Genomic DNA, 26,192 nt, shown 5'->3' on the forward strand with positions numbered 1-26,192 from the left:
AGATAATACATTATAGATGTATCATCTGTCTGCATCTCGTTCTGAATCATAGGATGAATGCTTTGAGAGATAGATGGGCAGCTCTAAACTTTTAACAGGTTGATGTGGTAGAATGTGTCCCTCTGTGGACATGTTCTGTGTATCTTTAGATGGTCCATGTAAGCACCCCATGATGGGTAGTGATGTATCTGTCACTATGGTCTGCAACAGCAATTCAGGATGAAAAGCAACCCCCTTCAGAAGGTTAGTTGCTTGACACCACCAAGGGAATGATTGCAGCACTTCTTGGGATAACGTTAATCTGTTCTCCCAACTTCCCATTTTCTGGTTCCATCAGTCTTCCAGGCATTGCTGTAATGGCCTCATTTGGAGTCTGTCATTCAGGGTTAGAAAGATGTATAATGCCATCTACCCTAGAAATCTGTTGTAGGTCTGGTATGTGTACTTTATGTCATTTTTCAGCTTGGCGTGGATGGCTCTTGCTAATGCTGTGCTTAAAGACTTTGCTGTGCAAAAGGCTTTATCGCTCTCTATTTTGGTGTGGATGGTACTGGTCAAATCCTATGCTTAGAAACGCTGCTAGAGACACAGACATTTGAGATGAGCAGATTCAGTGTGTCGGTGGTGTTGCAGGGTGCTCAATATTAGGAACTGCTTTACGCCTAAACTTGGAATCTTCCAAGAGTTCCTTGAATCATTTTTTACATAATTTACAAGACACTCTAAGCCTGAAAGGGTACTGTTTTGACTTCTAGTGGGTGCTCCCTTGTATCTGGACGAAGTGATACCTCTCTGAAGAGCTCTAACTAGAGTGAAACACTTGTGCCAGGAGTTGCTTGTATTCATTCCCGATTGGCTTGGATGGCATATTACCAATCTAAAGCCTTAATAATGTACCTTGAGTGGTAAAAGGCTTTTGTTCTTTTTTTGCTGCAAAAATGACAAAAGGCTTTGTCACTCTCTAGCTCAGCATGGATGGCACTGTACGAATCCCATGCTCAATAACTCTGCTAGAGAAACAGACATTTGAGGTGAGCAAATTCAGAGCGTAGGTGGTGGTGCAGGGTGCTCCGTATTAGGAGCTGCTCTCTGACCAAACTTGGACACCACCCAGAGTTCCTGGCTTCCTTTTTTGCATAATTTATGCAGCACTCTAAGCCAGAAAGTGTATCGTTTTGATATATATACACACACATATATATATATATATATATATATATATATATATATGCTCTGGGATCCCCCATGTGGGCGGGACCATTCGGTGCTTACGACTCTGATGAAGATCCACAAAAGCGAAAATGAGGCACACTTAAGGATGTTACAGAAGGGCTTTAAAACATACTTCAGGAATGATAAAAGGCACTAAGAGTTAAAATCCTAACCTTTTTGTGCCTGAGGTAGGCCTTCTTGGCTGATATGCGTCCTCGTCTAGATTCCATGTGGCGTACTTTCTGCTCGAGCTTCTTTAAGTCCTCCTGCTGTAGATGAAGAGATGCTGCCATGTTTTCTGTGGAAAACATTGCCTCCACACTTTCATAAGTATCATAGTACACCACTTCATTTCTCTTCTCTGTTAAACAAAACAACATAAGTTGAAGGCATTCAAAGCAATTGGTTTCTGAATTGATTACTTGATCATTTTTTCCAGGGCTGCTAAAACTGTTCTTGCTCTGGAATGTCACAGCTTGATAAACACTGAACGGTTGATCAAAAAGGCATTCCCCTTGAAGCATGGTTGGTAATATCTTGAGGCGAAGTTTGGGTATTTTCTGTTGTTCGCACCTGCATATAGATCTATTTGTGCAGATTCTTTGAAGACCCTTTTCAGTACTTCTTTGTGGAGGATCCAGTCATAATTTGCTTGTATCAGTCAACTTGGCGTATCCGCTTCTGCATTTTGAAGCCATGGTAACGTGGACAGCTGTAATAGATAGAATTCTTGCCACCAGAAATTTCCAAATGGTTTGGGCTTCCAGGGATAATGGTCTTGAATGTGTTCCCTCCTGCTTGTACAGATAATACATTATAGATGTATCATCTGTCTGCATCTCGTTCTGAATCATAGGATGAATGCTTTGAGAGATAGATGGGCAGCTCTAAACTTTTAACAGGTTGATGTGGTAGAATGTGTCCCTCTGTGGACATGTTCTGTGTATCTTTAGATGGTCCATGTAAGCACCCCATGATGGGTAGTGATGTATCTGTCACTATGGTCTGCAACAGCAATTCAGGATGAAAAGCAACCCCCTTCAGAAGGTTAGTTGCTTGACACCACCAAGGGAATGATTGCAGCACTTCTTGGGATAACGTTAATCTGTTCTCCCAACTTCCCATTTTCTGGTTCCATCAGTCTTCCAGGCATTGCTGTAATGGCCTCATTTGGAGTCTGTCATTCAGGGTTAGAAAGATGTATAATGCCATCTACCCTAGAAATCTGTTGAGCTGTAGGATTTAGTGTTTGCTTCACACAGCAACATATCTGTTGGTTAGATCTGAGTATCTCCTGCAACAGATACACTTCTGTGACCACGGTGGCTAATGTCACCCCCAAGTAGTGAATCCTTTGCACTGATGTAACTGTTGACTTTTGAGAATCGATTCTTAACCCCAGCCTTTGTAAGGTCTTTGCTGCTAGTTGGAAGTGTTTTGTTTCCAGGTTTGGAGATGATGCTTTTATTATCCAATCATCCAGATAAGAGTAGAGGAAGATCTTTAACTTTCTGAACTAAGCTGCAACTACTAAGGAGTTGACTTCAGGTCAAAGGGTAAGACATAATTGGTAACAATACTTACCAGAAATCTTAGAAACCTTCTGTGCTTTTTTTATCATCGGAATGTGGAAATGTGTCTTGAAAATCTAATGTGCACATCCTAGTCTTCCTGATTTAACTGACAGTAGATTAGGTGTAATGCCAATATTCTGATTCTTTCTTCATCCATTTGTTTGTCAGTTTGAGATCGAGAAAGAATCTGAACTTTCATCTTGATCCTTTCTTTTGTACCAGAAAGTAAAGGGAATAAATTCCTGCTCCTTTTTTAGGTCTCGCCTGAGACAGCGCATGCTGTCTCTTCGAGACATTTTGTAAGTGGCTTTTAAAAGTGCCACCAGAGGTTTTTGGTGGCCTAAAGCTTGAGTGCACATGAGCGTGCACGCCTGCAGCCGCCATCTGCCTTTCTGTCATGGCTCATTAAGCCTCCTCCACCCCCTTGATGTCTGCTGTTACTACCCCCCTCCCTTCTCCCCCTGTCAGTAAGCGCTCTCTCGCCTGTTAACCTTGTGCTTCTCCATTTATTTTTCGGTTCACAAGCGGTCGGTTATTATTTTATGGATTGTAGTTGTTGCACTTTTAGATCTTTTCTTCTCAATTCAATAAAATATTTTTGAAATTAAAAGAGCTCTTCGTTTTAGAATAACAAACTATACTAACCAGTAAACTCACTGAAGTGTATTTGGGGCAAATAGAATATGATGTGACTTAGACACAAGTTAGGGAAGCACAAATGTGCCCAGGCTTATGTCTTTCAAGCTCGGTCGAGAGTGCACGCGTCAGCGTTCTTCTTACCCGGTGGAATGCAGGTCTTCCTAAGAGACTTTGCTGCTCCATCACCTGAGCTGTGATGGATGCGTGGGCACGTGCTATAGATGCTAAAGAAATCCCACAGGTGAAAGTGCTGTGAGAACGGCTCGGACAAACTAGGCACTCACCTGGAATGGCATCATTTTGCTTGCTAGAAGACCCTTCATCAGGTTCCAGTACAGGAGAGTAAGGGGTCGTGATTTTGCATCAAGTCTTGACTAAATGCATCATTTTCTGACCTGCTGTTTGGACAATGCTCTGTACGTGCCAAGTATTTAACTGTTGTTCCCACATTCGTAAGTATTTGCCAGTATTAGCCAGTGCTATGTTTCTCTTTTTACGGGAGGGCTTTCTTCAGCGGTGAGCGGTCTTGTGTTTGGGGTGCTGCTTAGTTTCACAGATAATGTACCTCTCCATGCGCAGGTGCATTCCAATGGCGTCTCAGGCTGGACGAATTGGCTTTTCCAGAGCCTGTAGAAAACGGTATCATGTGCAGTCAGGTGCGCAACGCCCATTGGGCTCAAAAGGCTTCAGCCCCCCGCCTCCCCCCCCCCCCCTCCCTCCCCTCCTCGTGTGTGACATCCTGGGCTGAGACAGCTTCCCGCCCCGGGCGCACACACAGCCGCAAGTACTTCACAGGTCTTCAAAAGACCATTTTCTTGTTAATGAGGCTTTGTTGTTTTGTCACCCCTTCTCAGAGCTCCTGCATCTCCACTCTTTCTACTGCTGGAAGAATTACCCCCCCCCCCCCCCCCCCCCCCCCCATCCCTCCCGAAATTTGGCTCTAAGGTAGCAGCGGTCCCAAAGGCGAGACCTATTGGCTATGCCAGTGCTTGTTGAATTCTTTTGAAGTAATTTCCTCTCGGGGCAAGTCTTGAAGACTATGGAAATATTTCTTCTGTGGTATAATAGGTCGAAGAGACTTGCACTTGAGAGAATATCCATTCTGTACAATATTCAAGACTATCTAGTCCTTTGCTATATTCTGCCACTCTACTAGATAGTATGAGATACTTTCCCTCACCGGAGTGACTAACAGAGAGGAGGAAAGTAAGGCCTCATTGTTCTGCAGAGGGATTCCTGAGGTGGCCAATGTCTGCTTACCTCCTATGGCTTTTGAATATATTATTTGGTGGTAATGCTACCTCTGCTTTTTATGCTGCTGTTGAGGTTCCCACTGAGGTATTTGAACCCTCTGCCGAAAATACTTCCTATTTTAATTTTGTAGCGTCTATTGAATTCTTTTTTCTTTTCGAGACCTACTGCCTTTAACATGTCCATTTCTGATTTCACCCTAGTCATCTAGTCACCCTCATGAGATCCGAAGCTGGAATTGCCTGAAAATGTCAGGTTAAGAATTCTTTGTTGGGTATCTTGCTTTAACCCTGTAAGCCTTAACCAAGCATTGCTCTAAGGAACATTTTGTGAAAATACCCATGATCAGTAGGAGGCATCTGCACGTATTATTTGGTTGGCCATCAAACAACCCTCCTGAATGTTTTGCTGAAATAAATGTTTGTCCTCTTTTGGTAGTTTCTCCTAAAATCTTTTTAGAGAGTCCCAAAGGGATGTCAGCAGTCTAACAAGACAGTAACTCACGTGCAGTATACATGCTTGTAGCACCCGTGACACACATTTAACTGCCCGCTGAATCCATTAGTTTACTCTCTTTTCCTGGAGGAACAGTGGATGAGGTGGCAAAAGAATGGGACTTCTTAGCCGCAGAGATAATGGATTCGGGAGGAGGATCAGTTCTTAGAAAGAGAAGGTCTTGATCTGGCCCTTACAATTTTTCAAAAGGCTGGTAAGATCAGACTTTGCAGAGGCTGACCCTACAAATGACTCATCGAACATTCCAAAAGATCTGGAACCACAGGCAATAGGGACGTTGATTATGTCCTGTGATGCAGAGTTTCAAAAATCACCTACATAGTGGTGGCAGGAGTCAGGACAGAAAAGCTAAATTTAGCTGCTCCCCTTACTATTAGTTCCCTGACAGTATTCATTGAATGTATTAAGGTAATCAATTAGCAATATGCGTGTCCGATACCAAAGTGGTCAGAGAATACTCCCCGATGGAAGCGCAATCCAAGATATGTAATGAATTTGACAGAGAATGAGCACGTTGACTTAAGTTCCAGTTGGAGCTTATTTTTCCACTATGACATCTATAGCTTCTTGATGGACAGTGAGATCTTCTTAGAGACCTGGATCTAAAATGTTGTTTTTTCCGTGATTTCTACTTAGGAAGAGACTTACATAATTCCTGAGGGATCACTGGTGACTTCGTCCTCTGTGGTGACATTAAAGAGATTGGAGTAGTAGGAGGCAATGGTGAGAATCACAGAGAGGCTGACCATCCATGTGTTAGAGTAGGAGACAGTCTGGCCACAGGCATTACATCTCTGGTAGGTGAGTACGTCCTGCAATACTCAGAGTTTGACCAGTGTGTTACTCTTCTCCTTTTAAGACAATGGAGCCAATCCACTGCATGTTTCTGGAATGGAAAAGCAGAAGATGGTTTTAATGGTGCTCCCAATGCAGGCTGACAGGGCCTTTAGGGGTTGTCATTGATGCAGGTGTTACTGACGTTGAAGGTGTCTTGGCCTTGATGGTGGTCTTGATGTCGATTTGCTGGGCCTTCTCGACTCAAACTTCAACATCATGGATGTACCATGTCCCGACGGTGAGGTTGTGGCTACAGTACTTGTTCTCAAAGTCAAACAGGAATGTCATCTTTTTTCTTTTCTCTTTCGCTCTTTATATACCTTTTAGGTAGTCCCTAGAGCAAGAGGAGGGCACAGAGGAGGATGGAAATTTTTCTTGCCACAGGCAGGGCACCTCACAAAAAGTTAAGGCAGTCTGACAGGAAAAAATAAAAAATTACAGTGAGTAAAAGGTGAAAAACATCTTGAGTCTTAAGGGCCGTTAAGTGAGTGAGATATTAAAGGTTATCTAAAGAGAAAAAGAAAAGGCTGACCTCAATGCTCCCGGATCCGTTTGCAAGGAGCCAGAAAAAACAACTGATCTATCACCTCTGGGGCATGATGAGACAGTGAAGCAAAGGTGAGGCCCTTGAAGGCACATAGCCGATATTTAATAATTATCTAGCCGTGCAGCCACCATGGCAGCTTTGCCCTACATTCCATTTAACTTTCCTTTTTAAAAAAGAGGTTTGTGGGTGATATTTCCAGTCACTTTAGATTTAGTAACATTTAGTACAACTGAAGGTATTTCTGAAATAGCAACAAATGAAATCTGACCATTTCTAGCCTTTGTTTATTAGGTATGTGTACTTTATGTCATTTTTCAGCTTGGCGTGGATGGCTCTTGCTAATGCTGTGCTTAAAGACTTTGCTGTGCAAAAGGCTTTATCGCTCTCTATTTTGGTGTGGATGGTACTGGTCAAATCCTATGCTTAGAAACGCTGCTAGAGACACAGACATTTGAGATGAGCAGATTCAGTGTGTCGGTGGTGTTGCAGGGTGCTCAATATTAGGAACTGCTTTACGCCTAAACTTGGAATCTTCCAAGAGTTCCTTGAATCATTTTTTACATAATTTACAAGACACTCTAAGCCTGAAAGGGTACTGTTTTGACTTCTAGTGGGTGCTCCCTTGTATCTGGACGAAGTGATACCTCTCTGAAGAGCTCTAACTAGAGTGAAACACTTGTGCCAGGAGTTGCTTTTATTCATTCCCGATTGGCTTGGATGGCATATTACCAATCTAAAGCCTTAATAATGTACCTTGAGTGGTAAAAGGCTTTTGTTCTTTTTTTGCTGCAAAAATGACAAAAGGCTTTGTCACTCTCTAGCTCAGCATGGATGGCACTGTACGAATCCCATGCTCAATAACTCTGCTAGAGAAACAGACATTTGAGGTGAGCAAATTCAGAGCGTAGGTGGTGGTGCAGGGTGCTCCGTATTAGGAGCTGCTCTCTGACCAAACTTGGACACCACCCAGAGTTCCTGGCTTCCTTTTTTGCATCACTCTAAGCCAGAAAGTGTATCGTTTTGATATATATAGACACACACATATATTATATATATATATATATATATATATATATATATGCTCTGGGATCCCCCATGTGGGCGGGACCATTCGGTGCTTACGACTCTGATGAAGATCCACAAAAGCGAAAATGAGGCACACTTAAGGATGTTACAGGAGGGCTTTAAAACATACTTCAGGAATGATAAAAGGCACTAAGAGTTAAAATCCTAACCTTTTTGTTCCTGAGGTAGGCCTTCTTGGCTGATATGCGTCCTCGTCTAGATTCCATGTGGCGTACTTTCTGCTCGAGCTTCTTTAAGTCCTCCTGCTGTAGATGAAGAGATGCTGCCATGTTTTCTGTGGAAAACATTGCCTCCACACTTTCATAAGTATCATAGTACACCACTTCATTTCTCTTCTCTGTTAAACAAAACAACATAAGTTGAAGGCATTCGGAGCAATTGGTTTCTGAATTGATTACTTGATCATTTTTTCACTGGTTTTAACAACAGACATTTGTGAGATATGCTCAGGCATTAAGTTTAAAGAAGAATGATCATTGCCCATGCATACATTATTGGAGACTGCAATAAATGAGGAGCACAACACCCACTATTCAGACTGGGTAGGGTAAACAAAGGGTGGTCACTGATAACCAAAAGCAAATACTTTTCGAACATAGCAAGAAATATATATGGCTTTTTCTCTAACATTAGAATATATTTAAAAATGTTTGGTGCTCGGGGGGTATCTAACTGGCATGTCCACAATACAGACATATATTCAATCTTTAATCAAGGCAAACAGAAACATGCATGGATATGCATACATATTATGATACAATAAACATGGCACAAACAAAACAAATCACACAGCTGGGAATCAGTTTTCCACCAGTCAGAGGAACAAACACAGACAGCTAGACTTCAGGGATGTGGATGTGGAATAACTATAGCCCGACGCCCCGAACATATTGTTTGGGGTCAAGGGCATCAAGTTTTCATGTGTATTTTGTCCTTGGGACAAGTAGGCCCAACCCCCTGCAGCAAAAAACCTCTTGGCTGCCAGATTACAACACCACATTATAGATCAGAGAAGGGACTGTCTGGAGTGAAGGTAAAAAATGTGTCCATATGTTAATGTTGTTCAAACTTGTATTTATGGTTCATTAATTGAAAACCTTTATTATTAGGGTGAGCACCCTAAGTAACTGTTGTAAGCTCTGACTGCACTACTGACAGTGGTTCAAGTATAGAAATGTGTAAACACGTTTTCAAAGTTTAGCAATATGAGGCTATCTATAATGCTCCCAGAATGAGCTCTGATTTGATGCAAATATTTGCAGAAGCTTGAAAGCAAAATTGATGATTCTTTGCTTTCAAAATAAAATGTTCATAAAAAAATGAAAGCAAGAAAAAAAACATTTCACTAAACTACTGTGAAATTTCAGGTACCATTTCTTTGCAGCATCATTTAGTAACGTGTTTATGCATGCTAGTATTTCCCAAAAATATTCAGAATGGAAAATCAGTGTAACCACTTTCAATAGGATTATTGGAAAGAAAAATAAACAAGCATTGGCAAAGCCAGTAGGTCTTAAATTGGTGGTCAGCTTTTTAGTTTTATCAATGTGTGACGTGTTGTGGCATGCCATGGTTTTTGTAAAACCTTATTGGTGTGGGAGCTGCCGGGCCCTCACCATTATAACAAACATTGGCAAAAGCAAAAAAAAAAATTGGTCTCAAAAAGCACACACTGGTACTGAACAAAACTACTTTGTGTGCCGATAGGCTCCTTGTGAAAGAGCAGAATGCTGTCGCTCACAGTGAAGCCAGCTGATACAGAGAGAGAGACAGAATTTTATTAAACGCAAAAGGTCATGGTCAACGCCAGACCAAATTAGGGGCCCAATTATTAAAGAAAGTCTCAAAAGTGCACCCATGGTATATGTCTTTACATTTAAGTGCAGCTATACGGCTTTCATGAATTCCCAAGAATGTACAGAAGTAGGACAAGAAATACTACTCCTAGAAAATATTTGTGAACTGCATTTTAGCATGAGCAAATGTGCATGTGTAGATTTGCTCATGCTAAAATCTGAGTGTTTACAAGTTCAATTTCTCTCCAACCACTTTTTTCCCAACTCTGGAAGAAGGTTTACGTCTGCCATTGTCGGGAGTAAATTTGCAACCTTTCCCAGTATGGGAAAATATTAGAGAAGAGGTGTTGAAAACCCTTAAAACATGTTATTAGGTTTGCACAGACTCAAAAGGGCATTCTGACCCTGGAACTTTTGCTTACCACTACCTTCAGCTTCAGTATGTAGATCTGTGGAAACGTGGCAACATAGGGGGATTGCAAGTATTGTCACACTACTAGGGTATGAGCCATGGCATAATTAGAGAGGCTATATATATCAGAGCTCTTATATAATTAGATTGCTGCCATAATTTGTCATCGTACTACATGGCACCAAAGGGACAAGTGGATTTTATAACAGGACAAGTAGATTTATGAAGCAACCGGCCCCATGGACAAGTAGATATTTTATAGACTTGCATCATTTCTAGCTCCATCCAGTAGACTGAGCCAATAGGCTCTCTTCATACTCCCTATTCGAACACAGTTGAGCTTACAACTATAGAACAGACGCTGTCAGAATTAGCAAGTTTCAGTTTCTTACTGGTGCACTACATATCACTACGGTCTATGAAAAGGACGTCATTTGCAATAAGGTTCCAATAGCATTCCAATTTAGTCCTTCTAAGACTTCTGAATTCACAAATAACTAGAAAGTCACTGCTACACAGACAAACTTGTCATGATACTCAATGGAGCCCCACCACTCACATGGCATAACTTGATGACCTCATCCACACATGTTCAAGTTGAAAGATTAGTAGGCATGCACACCTCTAAAATAAAAAACTCATACTCATGTTGATCACCTCCAAATACCAACTGAAGACACCTAATTCCACCTACCTCCCGAAACAGCAATCTAGGACTACCACATATCACAACACATAAACATACAAACCTGTAAGTAACAATCTCGTCACGTGCATAGAAACAACATGTCTGCACCATGTACTGGTAGACAAACATAGGAGCTTTTACTTTATATTGTTATGTTGCAAAATGTTTGTCACGTACAAGATCACTACAGCCATAAAGCATCAATGACTACTGAACCAACACACTATTATACGTTCAATTCAAAGGTTCCTCAGCTTCATCACATTGGGAGTATGCTCCTTAACCAAACATTAGATATCGACAGACAGGGTGCAAGAATGCTACACATGAACAAAAGTGGGAATTCAGAAGGAAGAACTTTGGAAAATGCAAGTTATATAATAAAAGGATTAAGGCTGCTAGCAAAGAAAGCTTTATAATCTAAAAGCAAAGACTACTTACCTGTAATCAGAGCTCTGAATAGTTTTGCTAATGTTAAATAGAACTTCTATAGAATCTTCACATACGGATAAACTGTAGAAATAGCTCTGTGGACTGATAATATTATGAAACATTTTTTCTTCTTTCAAATAAAAACAAACTGAACCGTTAACAAAAATAGGCTACACCACAGCTGCCCAAAGAAGTTCTAGAAGAGCCAGATCAAATCCAGTTTTAAAGGATACCCACACAGGATACATTTACATACGAGTACATAGAACTTGTTTACCTAGACTGTAGTTATATTAGTAATCTGACATTAATGCAGCTGTTCTAGGATTATCCTGGACACTTACGACAGACACCTGTACTCTACATGGAATAGGCATTCTGTCCTTTAAAAAATAGGCCCATCCAGTAAGGCAGTCCTCTCCATTTTGTTCTGTCTCTAGGATAAGAGGATCAGGAATAATGATTGTGTTAGGACTCTGTCATTCTTAGTCCATACCGTTCTGGCTTTAAAAATGGCTGATTATTGTCAGCAATCACAACCATGAGAAGGAAAAACCCTTTAAAAAATGAATGTACTATTAAAGGTTTTCAGAGTGTTCTTTGACCCATCCAGGCCTCATCTCTTAACTCTATAACAACTATTCCCAGACAAGTCCTACATGTATTTTCTTTCTAGCATGCAGTGATGTAGATATGCTTAAAAGAGTAATGGGTAAGTGTTGAGAAGGCGAGAGAAGAAGAAAACGTGTAAGTATGGAATGAACAGAGAGGTAATTTGTCCTTGACTCGCTGTCCTGCTTACCCTTCTGCCCAACTGATTGGGAATGTAATTTCACCCCCCAAAATGACTGGAAGTAGACAGCATATACCTAACCAAGATTCAAGCAATAAGCTGTGAAGAATTCCTTGAATTAAACTTTTCACATTTCCTTGTTACTATATTTGCAATAGGAACGTATAATGTGCCAGTGGTGCGAATGTGACATCTCTAATGAACTAGGACCCTTTAAACATCTTAAAATTTAGAAATACAAGAGGAAGCCCAAACATGGGGTAAGTGGATCAAAGTCCTGAGTGACCATCATTTCCTCATAGTCTCCTGCAGAGGGAACTGCACAGTTTAGTGGGTCCCTTGCTGCAAGAAGAGTTGTAAAAAGGTGGATGTGAACTAGGTGGTTATGCTGAGACTTGGAAGTGATTAGTTGGGCTCTTCGCATACAAACAGAGAGAGGAGTCAGGAGGTGGATAAGGCTGCAGAAATCAGTGCACACTCCCCTCCATGCTGAAGGAGAGGAGCTTGAATCTCCACGGGAAAATTCTTTCCTAGTTCTCCCACGAGGACGTCACAAAGGAACGGCTCCGCTCACGGCACCGAATGATGTCATCTGAGCCACAAAAGGACCTCGTCGGCGTGCTGACATCAATTCCACCCATTTTTTCCGTGCCGCCGAGGCAAACGGGCGGAACGACACATTTTGAAATGCAAACATAGCATACCAAATATATACATGTATATAAATTCACAAATGCATAATCAATAAAGGTATAGAGATATAGCAATAGAATAAGCAATTCTTATTATCTAAATACAAACATGATTAAGAAATATTAAATAAAATAATTTTTGGGTAGAAACAGGTGGACAACGGGGAGGCGGGTGGGAGGGGAGCGTGAGGAATCCACAGGCAGATATTGTATCCACCAGAAATAGCGTTACCGAAGCTAAGTAACTTGTTCTTCTGATGGATACTTCTGCCTGTGGATTCCTCACCTTTTGAATAGATTCCCAAAGCAGTACCTCTCCCGGAGGAGGGGGTCCACCTGACTAGACCAAAAAATCCTGCAAAATAGAGCGAGCAAAATGGCCATCCCTCCTAACCTCAGAGTTCAAGCAGTAATGCTTTGCAAAGGTGTGGAGGGAGGACCAAGTTGCTGCCTTACAGATATCAAGAGCAGGAACACCTCTAGCCAAAGCAGAAGAAGTAGACTTCAGGCGGTTCCTTCTTGGCCAGGGCGTAGCAAATCTTGATGCACAAGATAATCCACCTGGAAAGCGTCCTCTTGTGCACTGCCTTGCCTTTTAATTCCCCAACATAGCCCACGAAGAGCTGATCGTCCAGCCTCAGATCTCTAGTCCGATCCAAATAAAAGCTGACAGCCCACTTTGGGTTCAACCAATGCAGTCTCTCTTCCTCCTTGGAAGGGTGAGGGGGAGAATAAAAGGTAGGTAAAGTGATGGATTGCCCCATATGAAAAGGGGTAACCACCTTGGGAAGGAAAGCAGCCCTGGTCCTTAGAACCAACTTATCTGCATGAATGGTCAGGAAAGGAGGTTTTGAACTAAGAGCTTGAAGCTCACTTACCCTCCTAGCTGAGGTAATGGCAATCAAGAAAACCGTTTTAAAAGAAAGAAGCCTCAACGGGCAAGAGTGAAGAGGCTCAAACGGAGAACGCATTAAAAAAGTGAGTACAAGATTAAAATCCCACTGAGGCATAATGAAAGGTGTGGGAGGAAACTTATTTGTAAGGCCCTTAAAGAACCTCATGACAATGGGGGACTTAAATAAAGACGGCAGGTCCGGCAAACATAAAAAGGCCGACAAAGCTGATAAATAGCCCTTAACAGTGGCTACAGCACAACCTTGCTGTGCTAAAGAAAGAGAAAACTCCAAAATATTAGACAAGCGGGCCTTCAAAGGGTCAATGTCTCTCTCACCGCACCACTTAACAAATCTGCACCATCTGGAAGAGTTAACTGACTTAGTGGAGTTTCGCCTGGATGATAAAATAACGTCCACTATCTCTGGCGGGAGAGAGAAAGAACTCAGGTTGCCCCGTTAAATCTCCAGGCATGAAGGTGCAAGCTCTGGAGGTGGGGGTGTAGAACCTGCCCCTGCGACTGCGAGAGGAGGTCTGCCCTGAGAGGGAGACGGAGCGGATGGTGCGACGAGAGGTGAAGGTTTGTGTACCACACCCTTCTTGGCCAATCCGGGGCAATATAACTTGGGCCCGGTCTTGGCGAAACTTCCTCAGAGCCCGAGGAATCAAGGGTATGGGAGGAAACACGTAAAGGAGTTGTGAGCTCCAAGCTATCTGAAACGCATCCCCCAAAGCTCCCTGCATTGGAAACTGGAGACTGCAGAATAACGGTCAGTGCGCGTTCTCGTGAGTGTCAAACAGGTCCAACCGAGGAGATCTCAACATCTGAAAGATGCGATGGACCACCTCCGGATGAAGCCGCAACTCGTGATCGGCCGAGTAACACCAACTGAGACTGTCCGCACGAACATTCAGCACACCGGACAGATGATTTGCAAACACAAAAATCCGCTGGCCCTGAGCCCAGGACCAGAGCCGCAGAGCCTCTCGACAGAGGCGATACGACCCTACACCTCCCTGTTTGTTGATGTACCACATCGCGGTAGTGTTGTCCGTTAGGACCTGAACCGACTGACCGCTAAGGGAAGGGAGGAAAGCCTTCAGTGCCAAACATATCGCCCACATTTGCAGAAGGTTGAAGCAACCTTTCCTCTGGAGACCAAAGGCCTTTGATCTCCAGATCAGCTCCCACCCTAGAGTGAAGGCATCCGTGATCACTGTGGCCACCGGTGGAGGAGGCTGAAAGGGCTTTCCTTGAGACAGGTTGCCCTGCACACCCCACCAAGACAGCTCGCTGCAGCTTCTCTGGAGAATCTGATGTCCTCCCCAAGATCTCCTTTGTGCTGATACCACTGCCTGCGGAGGCACCACTGGAGTGCCCTCATGTGCCAGCATGCATGGTTGACCAACAGAATGCAGGAAGCGAACAGACCGAGCAGGCGAAGAACCTTCAGGACTGAAACAGCGGCTCCATCGTGAAATAAAGGAATCATTTCCTGTATGTCGAGAATCCTCTGCGGAGGCGGGAAAGCTCTACAAACAGAAGTGCCCAGTATTGCCCCTATGAACAGGCTGCGCTTAGAAGGCACCAGGTGAGATTTGGGTACATTTATCGAAAAACCCAATTTGAACAACAGATGAGTTGTCACTTGCAAGTGGCACGAAACAGACTCTGGAGACTCTGCTTTCAACAGCCAGTCGTCCGGGTAGGGGAAAACAGGAACCCCTGGCCTTCTGAGATGAGCCGCTACCACCGCCATCACCTTTGTAAAGACTCGGGGCACGGGAGTGAGACCGAACTGAAGAACCGCAAACTGGTAATGTTGCGATCCCATCGTGAATCGGAGATACTTCCGAAGCGACTTCAGGATGGGAAGATGAAAAAAACGCATCCTGCAGATCGATGGACACCATCCAGTCTTCCTGTTGCAGCGCAAGGAGAACCTGAGCCACGGTCAACATTTCGAACTTTTCCTGCCTGAGGTAAAGGTTCAAAATCCTGAGGTCCAAGATTGGTCTCAAGCGACCGTCCTTTTTGGGGATCAGGAAATATTGGGAGTAACAACCCTCACCCCCTTCCTGCTCCGGAACCACCTCTATCGCACCTTTTTGAAGTAATGTAAGAACCTCCTGCTGCAAAAGCAGCAAGTGGTCTTCTGGACAACCACCCTGGCGAGGAGGGTAAGGAGGAGGAAACTCCAAAAATGGAAGGGCGTACCCATTCTCTACAAGATTCAAGACCCAACGATCTGATGTGATCAGTCTCCAGTCTTGTAGAAAGTGGGAAACCCGACCTCCAACTGGACCAACATGTTCTACGATGGGGAATCTAGAACTGCTTTCCTGATGTACCAACGGTGGTGGGAGGGGAGGTAGAGGAAGAGGAGGAGGTCTGTTGTCGATTTGCACCCCGAGGCCTCTCTTATTCTTCCCTCTGTATGATTTGTACAATGGATTCTGCTGTTGTTGGCCCTGCTGAAATTGTTGGCGGCCACGAAAGGAAACAGATCTCTCAAAAGCCCTGATATCTTTTGTACCCATAACCTCTAGACTACACCTGGAGGCCTAAAGATCTTGCGGTAGCTCTACTGTGCTTGAAACGTTCCAACACTGAATCTGCCTTTGAACCACAGAGCCTTGACCCATCAAAGGGCAAATCCAACAAAGTCGCCTGAACATCAGCCGAAAAACCAGAATACTTGAGCCATGGCTGTCTCCTTGTATCCACAGAAGACCCCATAACATGAGCCACAAAGTCAGCAGTGTCCATGACTGACTGAATTACTTGACGTGCTGCGGCCTGCGAATCCGAAAGGACTTCCAAGAAGTTGGCACGATCTTTCTCAGGCAACTTAGGAGCCAACTGAACAACAGAGTCCATCAATGCATGAATATATTGTCCAAGAAGGCAAGTTGCATTAGTTGACTTTAGAGCCATACTAGCAGAAGAAAACACCTTCTTCGCAGCTTGCTCCATCTTCTTTGAGTCTCTATCACCCAAAATGGTAGGAAAAGCACCAGAAGACTGTTTTGAGCAACAAGCTTGGACAACTAGACTCCCCGGTGTCGGATGCGATGACAAAAAGCCGGATCACCAGGGGCAGACTTGTACCTTGTAGATACAGCCGGAGCAGACTAAGGCTTCTGCCACACCTCCAGAATTGGATCTGTTAAGGCATCTGTGAAAGGAAGTAGAGGTTCAGAAGTTGACGAAGAAGTATTTAAAACTTCCGTCAGAATATTGGACTTTTTCTCCGCAGAGGGAAGTTTAGACCCAATAAATCAGCCGCCTTCTTTATGACTACATGGTTAGGTGCAACGTCCTGCACAACACATCCACTTGCAGATGGTAAGTCATACTCAGGGGAAGTATCTAGGCCACTAGCTTCCTGAAGGCCTTCAAACTCATCCACAGAGTCTACAATGTCTCCTTCCTCCTGATCTTGCAAATACTCCTCCTCCTCAATCAATCTGAGCCTCTGTTCTGGAGCGTTGCTTAGGCAACGGCGTCGGTGGAGCCACACACGGCGCCGGAGAAGACACCAGCAGCATCGATGGAGGAGCCTCGACATCGAACCTCAACGTCGATCGAATTCGAGGTGGAGCCGACTCAGCAGCTGATGGAGTCCGGGGAGCCAGAGTGGACAATCTCGGCGCTGGGAAATGCCAAGCCGGAGTCGACGGCATAAAAGGCATGAAAGGTGCCTGGGGATAGAACTGAGGCACACCCAGGTTGAAAGCCAAAGGCCCCACGGGGCCTGAAGGCGCGCCGGAAGGAGTCGAGGCTCTCGTAAATAAATCAAACATCGCATTGAGAAAATGCGAAGAGTCAGCCCCAGGAGCAGGAAAAGGAGGATATGGATCCGTACCTTCCTGTAGGGGAGTCACCTGAGGTCGCACTGGAGCCTGCGGAGCGGGGTCGGCGCCCGCACAGGTGAAGCCACACGGCCTGGAGAGGACCCTCCCGGCGCCGGTGACGTCGCTGAAGCAGGTGATTCTTCGAAGAAGAAGCCTCTGAAACCGGTGACGCCGCAGCCGGAGATGGCACTGGCGTCGATTGAGGAGAAGGAGTTGGAGAGATTAAGTCACTTCTCTGAGGTCACTCAGCCGGAGTCGGCGACCTCGATCTCGACCTCGAGACCCTGGCCTTCGATGAACGATGATGAGAGGTATGTCTTCTCTTGGATTTTTAGTGCTTCTTCGACCTCGAAGTGTGAGAAGACGAAGACTTCGCCCTCGTCCTACCTCTCTTTTCCTTCTTGGCTTTCGCCATCAACAACTTGGCTTCACGTTCTTGGATAGCCTTCGGATTCATTTTCCTGCAGCAACTGCATTCCTCGACGTCGTGGTCAGAGGATAAACATCACAGGCAGGCATCATGTGGATCCGTGATAGACATGTGCCCGCCACACTCTCGGCAGGGTTTGAATCCAGTCTTCCTAGAAGTAGCCATTCTGAACAAACTACGAGATACAAAATTTTCCCATGATGAAAATGGAGAGCCCTGAAAAAAACCATTAAGCGTCGACGGCGCGGAAAAAAGGGAACAGATGTCAGCACGCCGACGAGGTCCTTTTGTGGCTCCGATGAGGTCATTCGGTGCCGCGAGCGGAGCCGTTCCATTGTGATGTCTTCGTCGACGTGGGAGAGCTAGGAAAGAATTTTACCGTGGAATGCTGGCGAAGGGGGTATTCAAAAGGTGAGGAATCCACAGGCAGAAGTATCCATCAAAAGCTAGCATTATGCCTGTTCAAAGATCCTCCAAAGTAGCACTAGTGGCATACTTCATTGGTCTTAAATAGACGTTTGAAAAACTGACAGCCGAATAAACATCCAGACGGCCAAATAAACATCACTCACCATGGCCCCTCTGATTGAATAAACATCAACATGCCCATACTTGCATCCTTCATCATCATCATTTTGACTCATTTAGCAATTGTCGCGGCTATAACTACATAATACTATTTTGTGTAACTACTGCCCCACACCATCCTGACCATAGTCTCTTCCCAGACACGCCTGCATGCAACGAACAATACACAAACCTAGACAGTCATAAAAACAAGGATGCAAAGTTATCGAACTCATGGTCTTTCTCCTTTTCATAACTTCAAGCAACTATCAGGGTTGCCTCCAAAGTCTGAACATCGGATACTCTAAAATGAACCACAACAAAGTTAAAGTTGCCGATTTCTAGCTGAACTGACAAAATCAAAAACCTTTTTGTTGGTCATGCTTCAAATAAGCTAAGAATTCTACAGACATCCTACAAGGAAATATACCTAACCCTGGAAATCTTGGAATGAGTTTCTCCGTCATGAATCTACACACCAAAACATCTTTAACAACTGGCATGTCTTCATGCAATTTGGGCACAATACAAATCTGACATGCAATACATATTTTTTCCGTAACTTAAAGCATGGCTGAACAAACCTGATACAAAAATAAACTACTATCACCGCAGAAGCCTCCAGGCAGCTGAAATCTCTTTCCATGCACCAAAGTACCAATGTACTGAAACATTCCAGGATCCCCTACGCCTTTTTCTGGTACCTGGTGCCCATGCTTCCCAGAGGAGAACTAAAGCATCCTCAGAAAGACATTCAAATTCTCCTGTACCCCTTGTATTCCCCAATCAAGAAGGTTGGGCAGCCTGTTTCCTCCCGAAGGATGTTTCACCCCCTTGTGGACTTAATCCGGGCTACAGAGAGCCTGCTAAGTACAGTTCTTACGCAGCCAGTTTCAACATTCCATGAAACAAAGTCCATCTCAAGAGCATTCATTGAAGACAGTGGAAGCCTGGGCCTCACCCAAAGAGTAAAGGGACCTAGCCACGCAACCAGACACCTCCTGGACCCAATTTCCCCAACTTCAGCAACATCTGAATCAACAAGCGTATACCAGTCCCCTGGACAGGCCACGCCCTTTTCAACTTCCAGTCCCCTTCCTGGTCCAATGCACACGTACCACTACCAGACCAGCTGACGGAAAGTGGACAGCATCAAGGACAGAAAAACCGCTCTTAACACTCACCGATCCAAACACAGAAACAGTCTCTCAAAAGACATCAAGAATTTCCACAATTGGATCACTTCAGTAAATTCCTGCCCCTCATCAAACAAAGTAATACAACAAGATCCAGACCCCAGGCCAGTTGGTACACGTAGGAACTCATACTGATGAAACACCACTGCAAACAACTGGAACACAAATTGAGAATGAGACAAGACAATGAAGACAGGAGCATGTTTAAATATGCACTAAGACGCTCCCACCAAATTATCCTGTTCACCAAAGGCACAGCTCTGGCAGACTGCATCGATGCCAGAACCAACAGAAGCAAAGAAATCTTCAACATTGTGATAAATTTCACCTCACCATGGGCTACTTTCCAACTTGATCAACTCCTTGCAGGACTGCTGCAACAACCTCTCTCAATTCTTCAGCAACAACATCCAGCCATATACAGAAACTTCAACCAGTGGGTGGGCCCGACAAACTTCGCCAAACATCTTTTGATCTTATCCAAAGTACCAATGCTAACCACATCATCCATCACCCAAGAAGAAACTGATGCCACCCTAAAGTCCATTCACTCAGGTGCCCCATCACACCTGCCCCAACCATTCCTACTCTAAAGGACTGGTACCCATCAGCGCCATGCTCACACCCATTCTAAATGTCTCCACCTCTTCTACGAACTGCCTAGATGCTTTGAAACATGCAACTGTCATTCCATTCCTGACAAAACTCTCTGTGGACACTTCAACACTCACCAACTACAGAACAATCTCCCTGTTACCATGCCTAGCCAAGGTCCTAAGGAAGATCATCAACAGGCAGTGGTTGGTCAGAAACCTGACTTTGTGGACTGGCATGCGTCGGAAGATGCTCACCATGCTCTGGTGAGAGCCAAAGATTACAGAACTAGTGGAGGTTTCGCGCAACACCGATGGTAATATCAAAAAGGCTTCCATTCCATCACAGGTGAGGCATGGTAAGGGAGGACTGAGTGGAAGGTACAGAGGTCCCGATGGACAATGCTCCAAGGCCCACCACGGCCAAGGTCGATCGGAGATTCGTCTTGAATGAAACTGCAGTAGATAACCTGATATGTGAGAAGGGGAGTGCGATTGAGTACAAAACTGATGGAGGGAGAGGAACCATGAAGGCCAAAAAGAATATTGCGATGGCGTAGACCTGAAGCACACTTCCCAACCGGATAGTTGAAAGAAAACATCCTACCAATGGAGCCATTGACCATGCACATTGCAAGCAATAGGTGGATTTACAGTAGCTCATGACTCATGAAGAATTCTACGATGAAAAGCAACTAGCACATATTCGGGCCCAACAGTTAGATGGCAGGAGTATGCACAGCATGTACATCTACAGTCACACATGCCTCGTACATGCATTTTCCCTAGAGAGAAACAGTAATGAATTCACGCTCTCCAAGAACTTCTGAAAAGTATTGCATTTACTCCAAACACAGGTATATACCAGAAAATCTACAACTTTAGCAGGTTTGATGACTCTGGTTCACTGTGACTGAGGTTTAATTGCACCATCTGTAATTGCAAAATAATGGAAAAGGACAGAGTTGTTGATGGAGATGGAAGCAGCACAATGCAAGAGAAGCGTGGGGAAGCCTTCAAACTCTTCTGAATTAAATGTGAAATGTGTCCCATCTACCAGGATGTTCTATTGAAAATTCAATATATTCCCAGATTAATTTCTAAACAAGGTATTAACAAATGTACTAAACACATGAGGGGGTGATTTACTAGAATATAAGCAGGAAGTGCCTAGGATTTTCATAATTATGTAAATCATGGACCTTTATGAATGTGCCTAACCCTAATCATGCAGATTTTACAACAATGCAAAACCCAAAAGGCTATGGTTAGAGTTAAGATGCAAATGTACCTACTATGCAAACATAAATATATATAAATGTATTTCTCAACTTTGACTCATTTTAAAGGCTGAGAAATTCCTTACATTTTGCTTCCAGAAAACATGGGAATGTTGGGATGTTTTTGAAAACCAACATGCACACTTATTCAACCCTATTTGGTATAAAAGTGTGTGTTTGTGTGAAAAGCATTGTGAATGTTGATGATTATGAATCAGACTGGTTGGGTGCATCTCAAGATGGTACTTTTTATTTACATAAATCAAAGTTACGTGTCCATAAAATGCGTTGATTAATGTGATATGTAGCTATTTTATGGAATATAGTTATAATTATAACATTTATCCATCATAGTCACCAAATAATTTATTGTGCAGTCAGAACTCACTGTCTATGCTAGTAAATGGATTATTTAAATTATACTTGGACTGCACCTGATATTTGTCTTTTGATGCTTTCAAGTTGTGCAGTTAGCAGCAGCTCTTCAAACTTGAGAATCTCAAACTGTACTTCATAAAGCTGAAGCTGATGATCGTAATAATCAGCTTCGAGTTGATCCAAAAGGGCCAAGGCTTCGGCTCCACCTTGTAAACTCTGCATCTAAAAAGTGAGGGAAAAGAAAGTGTTTTCTTTTTTTATAGCTGGTGTATAAACAATGAATCTAGAGATAATAAAAGAGTTCCCATAAAATACATGTGTAACACTCACAGAAAGCAGAGATTTACTTTGTAATGTAGGGTATTTTATAAAAGGATTAACTTGTCTATTAAATATTCTACTGACATAATGTACTGAGATACATTATTTAGGCATAAATCGTTGTTCTCCATCATGAGTAACTTCAATAAATCCATACAAATTGTAAACTTACTCTTCACTGAATTTGCAAAACACTTTTTTAAAAGGTACATCTGTTTTAATAATACACACAGTTAGCATTACCCAACTACAGACATAATCTTCTGCTATTACTATTAGGTTCACTCTCACACCGCTTATATTTTATTTCTACCTACTCACTAATATCAGAGCTGATCTTGCGCAACGGGTTGCTCGGCAGCACTGTGACTCCATGCCAGCATCTCTTATCAAACCTGCCTATCTTTATTTTTGGGTCTTTAACCCGTCTTTTAAAACATCTACAGTTGTTCTTCTGCTTAAGAAACACTGCAGACTCAGCATTTCCCATAAGAAAAGTGGAGCTTATTCACAACTCCACCAAACATAAAATTCCCAGGGGGCGTGGCCGGGCAAGATGGCCGAATGGACGTAATCCGTCTTGGCTCCCGGTCTGCGCTTATGTCTATGGGGCATACCAGCTGAACTATGGCGTCACCATTGCCACCACGACACAGAGCGAGAGCCCGACGGCTTGTGTGTGTGGGGAAACCAAGATTCTGCAGCAGGCTTCTCGTAGCAGCCACAACGGAGCCCCGACAGTCCGGATGTGACATCGCCCAAAATGGCAGCCGCCACTTAATGAACGGCTGAAGAACCTGCTGGAGGCGGGCGGTCAAGGAGCTACAGCAACTTGGAATCTCTGCTCCGCTCAGCATTTGAGCCACATTGCTGTCCACCATTATCGCCCCTGCCGAAGCGAAGAATGACGAGAGGAACTCCTCAACATCGGCCAGCACGGAAGACCCGCATTTCACGGCCGCCGCAATCAGGTGTGTCGGGGGCCCCGAGTGCATGAAATAAGGGAGGTGTCTCATAGAAGGGGACTATTACACTTGCCATATCTAACCTGGGCGGCCCGGGGTGGGAGGATGAACGACTCCCAAGTGTCAAGCCCCCAGCGCCTGACTTTAAAATGGCGGCTATGACATGAGCGAGCAGCGCTCGGGGTCCCTCATAAGGCCCGCAACCATCTTCCATTTTCCAGCGACAGGGGTGACATACAGTGGCGGTGCCCAGCGGAGGTGTCCAGGCGAGAAGCTAAGGTGCACGAGCGGCGCCACAACCACTCCAGGCTGCCTCGCTTCACCGGGAGGAACTGGGACCCTACTCGCCTGGGTAGCCATACGCCCAAGAAGAACCCGATCGCCGCCCTACCCCCTGCAGGGTAAACCGTCAGAATCGAGGGGGACGACTACATATCTGGGCCCTGAATTGTGCCGATCCTCCCCACTGCAACAGGAGCACATAGTGGGTACTTCCTTTGCCAACAGGGACAGACAAGATCCTGAGTAACAATGCGGGACCCCTGAAGATGTGAAGACAAGGGGAACATCCGACAAGCCGGCCCTCACATCACTGCCTGTCCCCTAGGTGGTAGGTGCATACGCTCTAAAAGACCAGTGACCTACTGGAGGGAAGGAAACAGGCTCCTGCGGACACCCCTGACATTCAGCAGCGCCACCCACGTACAGCAGGAGGAGAGGGTGTTAAAGGCTTTTCGTAAGGTGGAAGCGGAGTCATCACTTGGTCCGCCTCTATGACGCCAAGGAGGACGCTGAAAAAAGCTACAACAAAAGTTTCTAACTTCTTCCCTGCAGTGGATAAGCATTTGCCTTCAAGACATGACGACAGCACAAACACCATGGCCCTCACGAAGGACGACCTCATGGCTTCCCTGCGGAATTTCAAAATGGAACTTCGAAAAGAACTTAGCCAGGATATTAAGGCCTCCATCAACCAATTGAAGACTGACCTCAATGAAAGACTGGCCACCCTCCAACAAGATGTGGACTTGGTGGGGGTCAGAGTGGTTGATCTGGAGACCCAAACTCAAGAAGTCGACCAACAGACCTCTGACATGCAGGACAAAATGTGCACCCTCCAGGATCAGCTTCTCCAACCCTAACTAAAGCTGAGGATTTGGAAAACAGGGCTCAAAGAGAAAACCTACGGATCCGTGATCTAGAGGAGGGGGCGGAAGGTCCAGATTTGGAAGCTTTACTCAAAGGTCTATTTGCTGAAATCCTAAGCCCACAAACTCTTAAAATCAAGCTGGAGCGGGTTCACCGGGTCGGGGGACCACCAACCGGAGAACGGAGATGAACACAAGACATACTGGCGAAATTCCACTCCTATAAAGTGAAAGTAGCAGTCCTGTTGGCAGCCAGAAAACACAACGTGATTTCTTTCCAAGGTCATACCTGCAGCGTCTACCAAGACTTGGCGCCCGCCACCTTAGTGCGACGGCAACAGTTTAGGCCCATTACCTCCAAACTCCGCGATGATAAAGTCAGATACCGCTGGACCTACCAGTTCGGCCTGAGTTTTGAGTACAAAAACAAGCAACGCCACAATAAGGAACTGAGGGAAGGGCTCGAGTTATTGGGTCTCTCTACCACCGACGTTGAGCCTTCCCAAAGTAAAGTAGAAGGGTCACAGCGACCAGGCTCATCATCGTCACAATGGTCTACGAGTTCAAGGGGGAACCATAAGTGAAATGGGAGATGGGAGATTACAGGATAGTACTCCTCAAGGGCTGCGGGGCTATGCTCCCTCCTTACTCAGACTTTCGTGCACTGTCGAAAGCCATGATGTTTTCTAATCCTGACACCAGCCTCAGAGTAGAGGAAAAGAAAGAACTGCCCAACTTCGAAGGGCCACCGTAGCTACATTTGATCTGCCGAGATGGGCGTGGATGGGGTTATCGGTCACGCCATCCACTAACGCGTCCAGATAGATGGTTACATCCACGGTCAGAGACTTACCATCGACCCGACGTGTTATTGTTGATAAAGTTTGGGGTTGGGTTTTTCCTTAGTTTTCTGGGAGGGGGAGGGTTAAAGGAGTGGTGGCAGCTTGGCTCAGATAGGCAATATACTGGCCTTATGGTCCGGGGACCTCCAACACAACAGGCACACCTGGGAGATTTACGCATGTCTACTTGGGAATTTGATACCATTGTCTTACTTGGGAGGGATGTGAGCGGGGGGGGCGGGGGAGGGGGAGGAAGAGAAATGTCTCGGAGAAAATGGTAATTACAATAGGATCGTGGAACGTGGAAAGGGGCTCAATTCCCCACAAAAGAGGCAAAAAAAAAGAATTACCGGGAAATATCTCACTGATCACCACTTTGACATAGTGGCACTTCAGGAGACTCACCTCCGGAGAGATGAAGAATCGCGACTCAAACACAAACAATACCCCCTTATTTACAGATCCTCAGCACTCACTAAACACTGCGGGGTTGTGCTTTTATTCCATTCCTCGACGAAATTTCAACCATTGGCCATCCAATCAGACAAGGAGGGTAGGCTGGTTATGGTCAAGGGTGCACTGAGGGGTCAACTGAGTACCTTTATCGTGGCCTACGCACCCAACACTGGACAAACTGTTTTTTTAACTACCCTACTGGACAAAATAGACCATTTTTGCGGAGGGGCCAACGATTCTCATGGGGGACTTTAACCTCTTTTGGTAGGCAGATTCAGATAGCACGCACTCACACCAAGCTGAATCTAGCTCCTTTACCGCAGACATTAAACAGAGAATTTCTGCCTCAGGACTCCACGACGCCTGGCGAACTATGTACCCTCAGTCTAGCAATTACACATTTTATTCCCACGTGCACCGCACCTATTCTAGGTTGGATTATATTTTTATCAGTCAAAACCTTTTAGGCACACTCAAGGAGGCTAAGATTTTCCCTCTCTGTCTTTCGTATCACTGTCCTGTTTCAATTTGCTTTCAATGTGGGGCGGCCTCGACGACCACGCCTAAATGGTATTTCCCGATCTCCCTTACGCGAGATAGGGTGCTGCGCACCGAACTCCGAGAAGCGATCACTGACTTTTTTAAACTAAATAAAGCTGAGGACACCTCAGTGAGCAATACTTGGGTGCTTTTAAAGCAGTCATCAGGGGAAAATGCATAGAGCTCAACTCCACATTAAACAACGTAGTAAAGAGAGGGAAAACCTAGAGACATAATTGGAATTGGAAG

The 26,192-nt window shown here is 44.7% G+C and overlaps 1 protein-coding gene across 2 annotated transcripts in view; it reads right to left on the reverse strand.

The window, feature by feature from the left end:
• The window catches only part of JMY (junction mediating and regulatory protein, p53 cofactor), a 748,581-nt gene that overhangs the window by 461,579 nt on the left and 260,810 nt on the right, over positions 1 to 26,192 (reverse strand). For both annotated transcript variants that reach the window (XM_085632252.1, XM_085632253.1), the window contains exons 5-6: positions 21,728 to 21,893; positions 7,812 to 7,999 (exon numbers count right to left, since the gene is read on the reverse strand). In XM_085632252.1, the coding sequence (XP_085488378.1) occupies positions 7,812 to 7,999; positions 21,728 to 21,893 (354 nt within the window). The remainder of the gene's footprint in view (positions 1 to 7,811; positions 8,000 to 21,727; positions 21,894 to 26,192) is intronic.

This window comes from Triturus cristatus, chromosome 2_1 (genome assembly GCF_964204655.1).
Source record: "Triturus cristatus chromosome 2_1, aTriCri1.1, whole genome shotgun sequence".
In the NCBI taxonomy this organism is placed as follows: Eukaryota; Metazoa; Chordata; class Amphibia; order Caudata; family Salamandridae; genus Triturus; species Triturus cristatus.